Source organism: Columba livia, chromosome 10, assembly GCF_036013475.1.
Source record: "Columba livia isolate bColLiv1 breed racing homer chromosome 10, bColLiv1.pat.W.v2, whole genome shotgun sequence".
NCBI lineage: Eukaryota > Metazoa > Chordata > Aves > Columbiformes > Columbidae > Columba > Columba livia.
This window is the reverse complement of record NC_088611.1, coordinates 21197746-21210717: the sequence shown is the minus strand read 5'-3', so window position 1 is coordinate 21210717 and position 12972 is coordinate 21197746. Positions and strand designations below refer to the sequence as shown.

The 12972-nt window shown below is 50.3% G+C and overlaps 1 protein-coding gene across 3 annotated transcripts in view; it reads left to right on the top strand.

Annotated features, from left to right (window-relative positions):
* Positions 1 to 8192, top strand: part of SLMAP (sarcolemma associated protein) — an 82446-nt gene extending 74254 nt beyond the window's left edge. For all 3 annotated transcript variants that reach the window (XM_065075749.1, XM_065075730.1, XM_065075729.1), the window contains one exon: positions 1821 to 8192. In XM_065075749.1, the coding sequence (XP_064931821.1) occupies positions 1821 to 1901 (81 nt within the window). In that variant the 3' untranslated portion in view covers positions 1902 to 8192. The remainder of the gene's footprint in view (positions 1 to 1820) is intronic.
* The last annotated feature ends 4780 nt before the right edge of the window (positions 8193 to 12972 follow it).

Below are 12972 nucleotides of genomic sequence, written 5' to 3'. Positions count from 1 at the left end.
CCCGCTCCCCAGCACACAGGCTTTTCCTGTGCTTCACAACAGCATGGAGATGATGGTGATGTGGGGTTTTGCTTGCACCGTTAAGCGGGTGAATAACAAGTAAAGTAGCTGCCAGTTACCCCCAGAGGGTTTTAGAGACGCTCTTGTAGTTGCTGAGGTCTCCAGGAAGCAAAGACTTTTGTCTCCGCAGTCGCTGTCGGGGGGTGAGATCTGGATCCCCTGCAGAGCAGGGATGTGTGCGCTGCCCTGGTGGCATGGGGGGCACAGCCCCTGGTCACAGCAGCTCTGCTGGTCACCCTGCCAGCACCTGGTCTGCAGTGTAAGTTGGGGAATGACCTGTTGGAGAGCAGCGTAGGGGAAAGGGACCTGGGATCCTGGGGACAGCAGGGTGACCATGAGCCAGCACTGGGCCCTTGTGGCCAGGAAGCCAATGGTACCTGGGGTGGATTAGAAGGGGGTGGTCAGTAGGTCAGAGAGGTTCTCCTGCCCCTCTGCTCTGCCCTGGGGAGACCACACCTGGAATATTGTGTCCAGTTGTGGCCCCTCAGTTCCAGCAGGACAGGGAACTGCTGGAGAGAGTCCAGCGCAGCCACCAAGATGCTGAAGGGAGTGGAGCATCTCCCGTGTGAGGAAAGGCTGAGGGAGCTGGGGCTCTGGAGCTGGACAAGAGGAGACTGAGGGGTGACCTCATTCATGTTCACAGATATCTAAAGGGGGAGTGTCAGGAGGATGGAGCCAGGCTCTTCTGGGTGACAACCAGTGATAGAACAAGGGGTAATGGGTATAAACTGGAACACAGGAGGTTCCACTTAAATTTGAGAAGAAACTTGTTCCTGGTGAGGGTGGCAGAGCCTGGCCCAGGCTGCCCAGGGGGTTGTGGAGTCTCCTTCTGTGCAGACATTCCAACCCGCCTGGACACCTTCCTGTGTAACCTCATCTGGGTGTTCCTGCTCCATGGGGGGATTGCACTGGATGAGCTTCCCAGGTCCCTCCCAACCCCTGACACTCTGTGATTCTGTGTGGGGCACAACCAGGGCTGGAAGTGTCCCCATGTCAGGAGAAGGTAAGACCTGTGGACCTTTCCTGCTGTAGGACAGATGTTGGTGTCAGCACATCCTGCGTGGTCTCGGTATCGCTTTGGCTAGATGATGTAATACAGGTGAGATGCTTTTGATGTCACCTCATTCATTGCTTCATCCATGGAGCTTTGCTTAGGCCGTCCCCGTGGCTAAGACAGACAAAGATTCTTTTGAAACTTCAAAGAATCTTTGTTCTAATTTTGTTTTGTCTAATTCTCATATATAATACTGTATGTAATATATATGGAAAAAATTATCGTCACTTAAATGTTTTGTTCTCTATACACATGCAAGTGGAAAAAGCTTCCTAGATACTTCCTGCGATCCTGCAGATTGAGACAATGCAGCTCACAGTACTGTTTTAATCTACGTCTAATGTTAAATAAAACGAGGGAGTTTGTTAGTTTTACCAGAAGCAGATGTCAAGTGTAGCAGACTCAAAGCGACAAAACCCACAAACCAACAAAGCCCCCAAAACAAAAGCAGAGCAGCTCCAGGGCCCTCGGTGTGTGGCCTCGGTGCCACGGCCCTTTCGGCTCCACAGCCCCTGCTGCACTGTTAATTGGGCCCTATTTCTCACCCTCGTTAGCGTTTGGGGTTGTGTTCACCGCGCAGAACGAGGCACCGCAATACTCAGTAGTCACCACGACGTGTCTCTGTGGGAGGAAAGCTTCAGTTCACACCCTCTGAGTCCAAAACTATACGGTGAAAAATAACCCCTTTCTATTCTCTCCTAAACAGAACTGCTCCTGGAAAGCAGAGTCAAACCCTAGTAATTGCCCTATGTCCCTGGAGTCCCTAACAGAGCGTCTGCAGACGTGACAGGAGCAAGACCGGCCGCGGGACCCGCGTTCTGTCCCGGTGCTGCGCCCGCGCTCGGCGCTGGGTTCTTACACAGAAGATGACTTTGTTTTCCTGCTGCGAGGAGGTTCAAATCTTAACATCCCGAACAGATGGAAGGAGAGTTTTCTCCAAAAAACTCTCGTGAAATGTAAGCTGGGGGGAGAGGGGCGGCCACGTGCATGCTCGGTGTTCACAGAAACAGCTGTTTGTGCGTAGTATGATGGCGATATTTTTCAGTTGCAGCTCTCCTGCGCAGAAGTTTAATCTCCCTAATACAGAAAGAGCAAGAGCAATGAAAACGACATCGCTTTAAGCTTAGCTAGTTTTCTAAGAACAAAAGGAGTATGTGTCAAGTACGTGTTTTGGGTCACTTTTGCACCTTTTCGTCTTTTTGTGTTTCTATTTATACCCTGGCCGGTTCGTACACTCTCCGATGTGGTAAGAAAGTTGACGTGATTGCTAAACTTAAAGAGGAAAGAGACTGGTTTCCTAGATTGGATCTGAGCGCCATTACTTTTAGTAATATAAATAATGACATCACCGCTGAAGGTTCCCGTCCAGCAATAAAAGGTTATGGGAGAGCAAACTTTAGGAGCAGTGTCCTTATTAGACATATGTGATTCATCTTCAAGTGTGCATATTTAAGAAAAACGCTGTATCCTGAGCCAAATGAGCTCTATAAATCTGATTTTACTACGTTTCAAACTGTAATTAATTAGTAAAAAATATTCTCTTTTTTTTTTTCGTTTAAACTATGTGAAAACTGGCGCTTGCAGCCTGCTGGGGAGTGTTAGGCGATGCACAGGCAGCTCTTTTGTCCTCTTCCAGCTTCCTCCAGCAATCTGCTTTTGCACTCCTCCAAAAGCCTTTTGTAAATGATGCCTGAACCATAAAATCACAGTAACCGCTGTCTCGTTTCTGGGATTCGGTGTGTTAGTCATTCCGAGAGATGCTGTTGAGGGCACTGATGAGCTGCCAGGGAGGCGCTCGCTTTCCTACTGGAGGAGTTTGCTGATGTCTGTTGGAAAACATCCCCACGTTCCGGCTCAGTCTCCTCTGCATAACGCGGCGCGGAGGAAACGCGCGTCCTTTGCGGGCAGAGCCGAAAGAGCAAAACGATCCAGTGCAGCTGCTGCCAAGGCTGAACATCTGCTCTACAGCTTGCCATTGGGCGTTTAGAGATGTCCTGCGAGCAGCCAGGAGCGCTGGCCGGGCTCCCGCAGCCGCTCTGTACCTGAGTGTGGATGAGAACGTCTCCGAAGGGGACGCTGTGGACGGGCGGGCTCCACCGCTGTGAGCAGCAGCTCACTGATCTGTCTATTGGGGAGAGAAAACCCTGTTTTCATCTCCTCACCTGGATTTTCTCTGCCTTATTTACTGAAAAGAATCGGTCCCGTAGTGAATTGCCATGAGGAAAGTAGACTAGATGACCTGTGAAGGTCCCTTTCAGCCCCGCTGTTCTGTGTTCTGTATGCTCCCCAGCGCCCGCCTGTGTGCAGGGACGGGCTCTCCGTGTGCTGTCAGTGAGCAGCTTGAGCTGTGCCCGCCGTGCAAGGACACGAGATGGAAGTTGTTAGGGCTGGTTGGTTTGTTTGTTTGAAAAAATGGAAGAGTGTTTAGGAAGCGTTAGCGATTGTTCTCAGTGGGTTTGTTTTCCAACCTGAGCTCCTGCCGTGTGAGCAGCCAGAGGACAGAGCCTGGAGCGAGGCTCATTCATCCTGCAGCCCCTGCCTTCACCTTTCTCCTTTCCTGAAGCTCAGGACAAAGCTCAGCTTATCCTGCCACCCTGTCTCTCTTCCCTCCTCCACGCAGGACTTTGCTCGATGCTGTTGATGAGGACCATGAGCTGCGTCTCAATAAGCTGGAGCATCAGTGGGGGGTACCATGGTCCTGATGCCCTCCGGCTGTGTCCTTAGCCTGCCTACCTGCTGTCCTCTCTCAATTGTTTCCACAGTAAATGAAGTCAAAACGTTGCATGTCCATGGATGGACCCACGAGCCAAGTTCCTGGCCCTGGGAAGGGCTCGGGTGCTGCTGAGATGGTTTGCAGGAGGCCACCAACTTGCTTTTTATGGCTCCTGCCATGTTCCGCTTGCTCTAATGCCTGAGTCGCACACTGAAACCTGAGGAAGACCCTGTCTGAAGATGTTCTGTCTTTCCAGCTCCCTGGGGAAGATGTAACTCCCCAATGTCACTTCATGCCTTATTTTGAGCTTATCCAAGTGTCTTCGCCCGCATCCCAAACCAGCAGCTTTTCTAGAAGCAGATGAGCCCAGCTGGCGTGGGGCAGAAAGTGCTTTGGGGCACCACACAAGCATATGCCACCTCCTTGCTGTGTCCAGAATTGTCTGTGCTCCAAACAAATCTTCCCCAAAGGGCTCGGCGTGCCCCTCCGTTGGCCTGGGTCTGGTGTCCTGGCTGATGTGGAGGCTAAGAGGCAGTTTTCACCCCTTCTCCCAGGAAGGTGAGGAGATTTTGACCAGTTTTGGAGAGGCTGGCCCTCAGTTGGAGAAGATTTTGGGTGCCACCTTCATGTGACGATTCTCAGGAGTGTCCTTGAGATACCACTTATCTAGATGTGCTGTGCCTGGTAACTTCAGGGATGTGTGTTTCTTCCCTGGTCTTGCTAAGATCCTGGTGAGCCATCTGGAAATCTCATCCTGCGATTACTCCAGAATCTGGAAGACCTTTTGTATCGACTAATCCCAGAAACAGATTTTCCCTTCATCCTGTCTGTCAACACAGCCTTTAACTTATTTTTATGGGCTTCAGCACATGTTTGAAGCATCACTGCCTTAGGATACGGCCTGTGTTTTCCGGACAACTTCAGTCATCCTTGTATCTACATATAGCGCTTTCTGAAGAAGGGCTATTTAGTGGATATTTAGTAGGATCTCCTGTGTCCTTCAAAACCCAACAAATCTCCATTTACACTTCTAGACCAGGAATTGGAGTGACTTAGCGTGCCGTAAGCATGAAATCCTAGGAAATTATACTTTGTGGTGCAATCTATTTTGCTTCAAGAGAGTTGAGTAATGTTTTCATTAATAAGATGTGACAAAGGTTGTAGTAAGAAGTACTGACCCAATAGAAGCAGGGAGGGTAGAGCAGAAAGACTATTCTAAGCTAATTGGTGCCATACTAGACTCTTAATTTTTTGCCTTTTTTGTTTTTATCTTGTCCGCTACTCGTTTACCCACCAAAAAACTTGTGTATGTGTTTTCTATACGTCTCTTAGCTCTTTATGGAGGCAGCAGGACATGGCAGGTAGGAACCGCTCCTGTGTGCAGCGAAAACTGTCTGATAGAGTGCCAGGGTTGGGTTAATGGTTGGACTTGAAGATCTTGAGGGTCTCTTCCAACCAAAATGATTCCATGATCTGCACCGGGGTGGCTGAGGAGGGTCTGTGCTGGCATGTCCCTCTCTGTAGGAGTGGGCCCTGGTCTAGACTTGCTCCTCGAGCCCATCCTTGTGAGTGTGCAGAGCATGGTGTCGAGCCACCCTCTACAGGTCGGGGACAAAACGGGGAGAGCTGCCTCCTTTCTCGCTCTTGTTAAGGAAGAATTTTTGAGAAAAGTAGAAACACTTCTGGAGAACAACAGAAAAGCTTGACCTAATTGCTGCTCTAAATATAAGCCTATTGCCCCTGAAAGGCCCAGCAGGATATAAAGCCACCAGCTCCAGTTCTCGTTTTTGCCAGAACTTCAAAGCGTTTCCTTTTATGCAGTAATCTTAAAACTAGTCCAAGAAAACACGCGATTACTTAGATATTCCAGTTATGCCACCAATATGGAAACTTAGATTATGATATTTTCCACAGACAAATCTTCCATCGTGAGTTAAACACGATGCTCTTCTGCTTGCTTGTAGGAAGACACAACCTCCTTTCCATGGTCTGAGGAGCAGTTGCTGCTCATGTGTTGAGCCAAGACTGATGGACTAAGAAAATGGGGCCATAACGCAGTCACTGAAGTCCTGTTAAGGCCTAAAATGTTTTTTAATCATAGTCACAACCTTCTCCACAAGAGAAGCTTTGTATGGACTAGCCACTATTTATTTAAGGAACATTTTGCTATTTTGATATTTGAGATTACAGTCACCATCTTTATCAGTTGTGCATCATGTCCAAATCTAAGTAGAGATAAAACCTCATGTACCTCCATTGACTAAAAGCAAAATGAGTCGGGCAGAACCCGCTCCTTTCCCCCAGGTCTTAGTCTGTTCTTGAAAACGTTGTAAGCCACAGTTTGCCCACCACACGCCATCCGGCAATGCGTTCATCTCGTTCATGAGGCCACTGTGCGGTCTTAATTTGTGCGTACTCAACGAGCCACGGCTGGTCTGCTCCAGAGATAATAACTATACAATTATGCTATAAAATTGAGAAGGACATGGGTTTTTTTGGTTGGGTTGTTTCGGGCGTTTCTTGGTAGGTGCAGCTGTGTGGGCAGGGTCTGAGATAGTTATTTTGTGCTGGAATGACTTGGCACAGCACCTTGCAGCCCAGCCAGGTGGGTTCATCGCGTGGCCGCTGGGCCCAGGAGATGCAGCAGGAGTCCTGGGACACCGAACGCAGCCATGGGGGTCAGCAGAGACCCGTCGTGCTTGAAGGGGTTTCAGGGACCGCAGGAAGCGTGGTCAAAAATTAAGAGATCATTCAAGGATCGTTTAGATGTAGAGAATTCCTCCTGGTTAAGCAAATATCCCGCTGAGCTTCTCCTGGAAAAGAATTCAATGTGTAAGGCTGTATGTCTTCCAGACGATGAGGGATGGGATGCGAGAGAGAGAGAAACTTCTATTTCTACACACTGAGAAAGCATGTGGGCCTCAAGCTCTTTTCCCAGTTGGAAAGTCTGCTGTTAAGAAAAGGAAATAGATTTTTATAAGCAATACTTAATTCAAGCATTTGGCTAATTCTCCTGCTGCAAAGGTTTTAGGTCAAAGTCTGATTCATTGATGTGGAAATGGAATGAAAGGGATTAGGGGAGGAAGTAAACTCTGAAGTTAGGAAAACTCTCTGGTTTCTTGTCCACTGACGTGGGGTTTTTTTCCCTACCCATCAAATGTATATTTGACCTATGTTTCTAATTTAAGTGTTGTGGAGAAACTGATTCCTACACGCCTTCCTTTGCTCCTTCTGTGCCATTGTCACCAGCCCTGCCGCGGGCGGGTTCCGTTTTGCTCTTTCAGGAAGGGATCCTGATCTTTCCGTATTTGGGGAAGTTGCTGGACATGACATTGTCGTACAGATGCTGTGAATTTATACGTTTATTCCATTAGCTTAGAGAATGGAAAACGGGTGGTTTATTATTCTTATTACTCATTAAAAATATTTGTTAAAGCAGCGCCCTGTTCACAATGGGACGTTCTGCAGCAGCGCAGGCGTCGGGGGAAGCCGGAGCCGGCATCTTCCTTTTGTTGCTACGTGTATTTGCAGGGGTGCATGCGTGTTGCTCAGGATTCCGACAGGGATCGCTTTGGGGATCCACCTGGGAACTTTTCCTCGTGCAGTAAGGTCCGTCTCTCTGTCCTTGCAAACACCCCGTTGTGTGTGTGACCCCCAGTTCTCTCCCAGCCTCCAAAAGCCTCCCCTTTTCCCCTTGTCGGTGCTCTCGTCGCTGGGTCTCAGAGACTTGGCAGCCGTCAATCCAACATCATGTACAGTATCACGAATGGTTGTGAGTGCCTTTCCTAGCTGTGCTCGTAAAGCAGCTACAGAGAGAGACGATCAGAGGAGACAGGTCAGCATCCCGCCCCGGCTCCGGTACCGGGGGCTGTGATGGATTTACCGCTCTCAGAAATGCAGCAAACAGCGTTGACAAACCCAGCAGGTTATCTGGGGCCGCCCGTGTGCTCTGCAAAATATAGCTCATCATCAGAGAAAAGAATGAGGTGGGTTTTTTTTCGCCAAGTTTGCAATAATTATTTATTACTCATTAGTAATTACTACGGCAGGCAGCGGTGGGCAGCAGCGGGGCTCCAGCCCTGCCCGTGCTCCGGAGAGGGGCGAGCACATTGATGATGGGCCAAGCCCAGTAATTAGCCAGGTGGGAGTTTCCCAGTAAATTGAGGGTGTCTCCAAACAGGGAGAACATGGGGGGCTTGGCAGTGCAGAGGGGCCTCATCGTTCTTCTCCTGGTTTTTGCCATGTAATTCATGCTTTCCTCTGTAAAGCACTGTGATATAGTTTGTATACGTTATGTAAAATAAGTTGTATTCTACTATATTGAAGAAATATGAATATAAAATAAAGTCGAAGGATGGAGTAAAGTAGCTGTGTGGTAACTGGACCCCAGTCCCTGGGTGTGTTGGTTGTCGCGTTCCTGCAAAGCCCCTGGGGCAGAGACCACGGGTCAGGTCTGTGCTGTCCCTGGGATGATTTGGGAGTTGTGATGTTAAATACAGTCTGTCCGGGGTGAAAAGGGAAGCACAGATCCCATTTTCTCTCCGTTGCTCTCCCATGGAGCCTGTCTCCAAGATCTTGGGTTTTCCTGCTGTTTGTGGCGTTTAACAAACAGTTTCTATCAGTGCTGCAGATTTTGAGGCTGGGAAAGCTCCGGGCACAGCAGACACGTGGGTTCTTTAGGGGTGCAATACGTGTTGGTACTGGGACAGCATGCGATGGGTTGTGATGTAGGGAAAGCAAAACCCCAAATCTCCAGAGTTCAGATTGGGGTTGGCTGGGGGGGTGCTGAGGGTGGCTACGAGCACTTCACATGGGCAACCTGCTACCGCAGGAGGTGGGATCTGCCAAAAAAACACCAGGATGAATCTTTTATGGCAGCAAAGATGTTGTTGTGAGCTGCCTGACACCAGGACAGGACGCTGCTTCTGCATTTCATCCCCAAGACACGACTTGCAGCCTGAGCCCCTGTCACCCTAAATCCCAGCGGCCCCAAATCCCAGCGGGTCCCGAGCGCGGTGCGGGGTCGGTGGAGTCAGACGTTCGGCTCCGCGGGGGCGGCCGGCACGAATCCTGCTCCGTGGGAATTTCCCCCTTGAGCGACCGCTGCGCTTTTTAACCAGAAGATTAACGGGACGGGGGGGCCGTGGAAGGGGCCAGAGCGCCGGGTGTTAGTTCATGCGTCTCCAAGCCAGCCGGTGAGTCACCGGAGCCGCTTCCCGCGCTGACGCTGCGCTTGGAGCTCTCCCAGCGCCCGGCGACCCGGCCCAGCCCGCACAGGACCACATCACCGGCTGCAGGCTGTTCATGCTACAAAATGAAAAACTCATCTAGATTAATTACACTGCACGTGTTATTCATCTATAATCCTGCTCCTCAGCCTCTCTCCCTCCCAGCACAGCTGCCCCTTGGTTTCCGTTCCTCTCTCAATGTGTCCTTGACTCCCTTTGGGTTTCTCCACTTCTTCCAAGGGAGGAAAGAGGGTCCCTGGTGCTGGTCGCAGTGTGTCTCCTCCACCCCCTCTGTATCCACGTCTGTGCAGGTACAAACAGCTGCTCAGAGCTGTCACTTGGCTCTGCTGGGTCAGCAGCGGCAGCAGTGGCTCGTGATGCCGGTGAGGACGCGCGGGACGGGGCAGGCGGTGTTAGTGCTCCTGGTGTGGAGCCAGCAGCACTGCTTCTGCAGAGGGGATGCGCGCAGGATGCGTCTGCTTCACAAAAACTCGCTGCTATATCCTACAGGAACAGGTTGAAAATTAAAGTTCAACCCTGCAGGGAACCAGCCTGTAGCTGCCACTGCTTCTTACTCCGAAACAGTGTTGTGTCAGACACTCGTCTTCCTCACATGAAAGTTGTGGTGCTTACAATATCACACAGTATGTTTGGGACTGGAAGGGACCTCAGAAGATCATCTAGTCCAATCCCCCCATGGAGCAGGAACACCCAGATGAGGTTACACAGGAAGGTGTCCAGGCGGGTTGGAATGTCTGCACAGAAGGAGACTCCACACCCCCCTGGGCAGCCTGGGCCAGGCTCTGCCACCCTCACTGAGAACAAGTTTTTTCTCAAATTTAAGTGGAACCTCTTGTGTTCCAGCTTGATCCCAAATGGGCGCAAACCCGTGTGCCGTCAGGCCTGGCTGGTCCCTGGGAGAGCTGGAGGAAAATGCCAGAATTCCTCATTCCTAAAACACATCTCACAGCTGCGGTGCTGCCCTTGGGCAGGGGAGACAAACCCCAACCCCAGGTGTAGGGCCAGGGGGTCCCAGGTGTCTCCTCCAGCCCGGTCCCAGCGCACGGGGAGGGGGTTGGTTTGAAGGGACCCACAGTAGCCCTGCTTGGCATCACCACCTTCCCGTGCAGCCCCAGAGCTGCTGCGTGTCCCGCTGGCCCTGTAGCAACACTCAGCTCTGGCAAAACCCTTCCTGCAATAGGCGATTGGAAATTAGGTGTCAGCTCGACAGATAAGCGTGTAGGCTCAGGTCTGGTTGCCGTCTGGAGCCTGTGGCAACATTCCCAATGACTCGAGTGGGAGAAGCACCAAGACCCCAATCTTCAGAGGTGATGAAGAGCCAAGTCTTGCTAAATCCGGACAAAATAAGCTGTACTTTTGTTTAACTGTGTGAGATATTTCAGGCAAGAAGAGATTGTGAAAGGATCTCTGTACCTCCCAGAGGATTGCTGGACTTTCATGTGGTGCCAGCGGGCTGAGCGGCTGCTCTGGTGAAGGTCCCCAGCCCCCTCAGGAGCAATGGTGAGTTACAGGCGTCACCCACGTCTTTTCCAAAACGTTCTGAACTGTTTTCTGCCGCGGTCACTTCTAACAGGTGTTCTTCAATGTGGCGACCATTCGCTCTTTTTCCAGCCCTTGTTTTCTCTCCTTTTCACCCGTCTGAACGTTGCTGCCACAGGGCAGTGCGCCGGGAGGACTGCACCACTGGGCCGGAATGTTTTCCCTTTTATTTTTCCCGATTTTTTTTTTTTTAAATGCATTTTTAAATGACATGTTTGTAAGTATTAGCCTTGTTTTCAAAACAAAGCGCACCATTAACTTTGTGAACAGCTGTTCCAGAAGAGAACCCAGACTGGAGACCTTTGGCGTCCAGAGCTCTGACCATGTCCCTGCAGGAGCAGCGGTCGGTGCCCATGACTTTGTTCCTGGGATATGCACGGGAGAGGCTTGTCCCCACCATAGTGTTATGGACTGGGGTGTTTTGAACCCCTCATTTCAGCCTGGTGTCCCCAAGTGAGCTGGGTCCTCAGTCATGCAGTTATTTGACCGGCAATGGGTGAAAATGCTGAACCCCTGGAGAGCGAATGGCCCGCTCAAGAGAAGCCCCGTGGACCATGTTAGCAGGGAAGGAGATCCCTCTGCTTCAAGTCACTTTAAATTATAGCGAGGGGTTGGCTGTGTTTAAACGGACTCAGAGGTGGGACCAAAGAAACGAGGCTTAAAATTCAAAATCCAAAGCTGTCCAACCTGCGGTGTCAACCCCAGGTCCCAGTATCAGCTGGGGAATGACCTGTTGGAGAGCAGTGTAAGGGAAAGGGACCTGGGGGTCCTGGGGACAGCAGGGTGACCATGAGCCAGCACTGGGCCCTTGTGGCCAGGAAGCCAATGGTACCTGGGGTGGGTTAGAAGGGGGTGGTCAGTAGGTCAGAGAGGTTCTCCTGCCCCTCTGCTCTGCCCTGGGGAGACCACACCTGGAATATTGTGTCCAGTTGTGGCCCCTCAGTTCCAGCAGGACAGGGAACTGCTGGAGAGAGTCCAGCGCAGCCACCAAGATGCTGGAGGGAGTGGAGCATCTCCCGTGTGAGGAAAGGCTGAGGGAGCTGGGGCTCTGGAGCTGGACAAGAGGAGACTGAGGGGTGACTCATTCCTGGGGATCAATATGGAAAGGGGGAGTGTCAGAGGATGGAGCCAGGCTCTTCTGGGTGACAACCAGTGACAGGACAAGGGGTAATGGGTTCAAACTGGAACACAAGAGGTTCCACTTAAATCTGAGAAGAAACTTGTTCCTGGTGAGGGTGGCAGAGCCTGGCCCAGGCTGCCCAGGGGGGTTGTGGAGTCTCCTTCTCTGCAGACATTCCAACCCGCCTGGACACCTTCCTGTGTAACCTCATCTGGGTGTTCCTGCTCCATGGGGGGATTGCACTGGATGAGCTTCCCAGGTCCCTTCCAACCCCTGACACTCTGGGATTCTGTGATTCTGTAACCGTCTGAGTAACCCGCTGGCGTGCGGCCAGGGCTGGAAGAGCTGCTCACAGGGGCAGCTCCAACCATGTGCACACGGGGGAGAAGAAAACAGCGTTTAATTGAAGCGCTCCGCGTGTAGATATGTTTTTAGGGTAAACAAAACAGATTGGGCAAATATTTATTTCTGCCCCTACCGCTACAAAGCAAACTTTCCCACAGCTTTTGAGGGAGATAATCTGTTTTTTAAGCACAGTGGTGAATTTGTAATGACAAGTTTTCATTTTGAATGTTTCGGGGTTTCCTGATTGGTTCTCATGCAATTATTTTGATTAACGACGAGGTTTTCAGAGGAACTTGAAAGGGTCTCAGAGGCTTAGGAAGAACCTGGCTCTCCATTACTGCTCTCGCTGGGATTATTTTCCACAGCTTTCTAGCACTTGAATCAAGTTCTTTGGAAATCAAAGAAAACTGCATCTTAGAAATAGCTCATATCTCCACCCCTTCTGAGAAGGGTTTAACTTGAGAAAAATGCTTGTTCCCATATAAAAAAAAAGCCTGAAAAACATAGGGCTGTGATGCGAATTAAAAACCACTCTATCTTTTTTTAATGGAAAGGTGCATTTTTAACAAAAAGGCGAATGCTTTTGGATGGTCATTTCTGTGAGAAGGTAATGTCTGAAAACAGCGGTCTAGAAGTATTCAAGGCGTTTCTGATTAACAAAGAAATAAGATCTCAAACTGGGAACCTATGGAAGCTCTTTCATTTATGAACGCAGGAGGTTGTTTAAGATACTAGGAAAAAAAATCCATTAGTGTTGTTTGCTCACATTTCATTGTTCTATTCTTATAATTTCTGGGTTTTACCCTTTATGAAAAATGATGTGGAAACCTCAGGCTGGCGTTAGAGCGTGCACGCCGGCAGACCCAATGCGTGCCGATGGCATCTCTCTGCA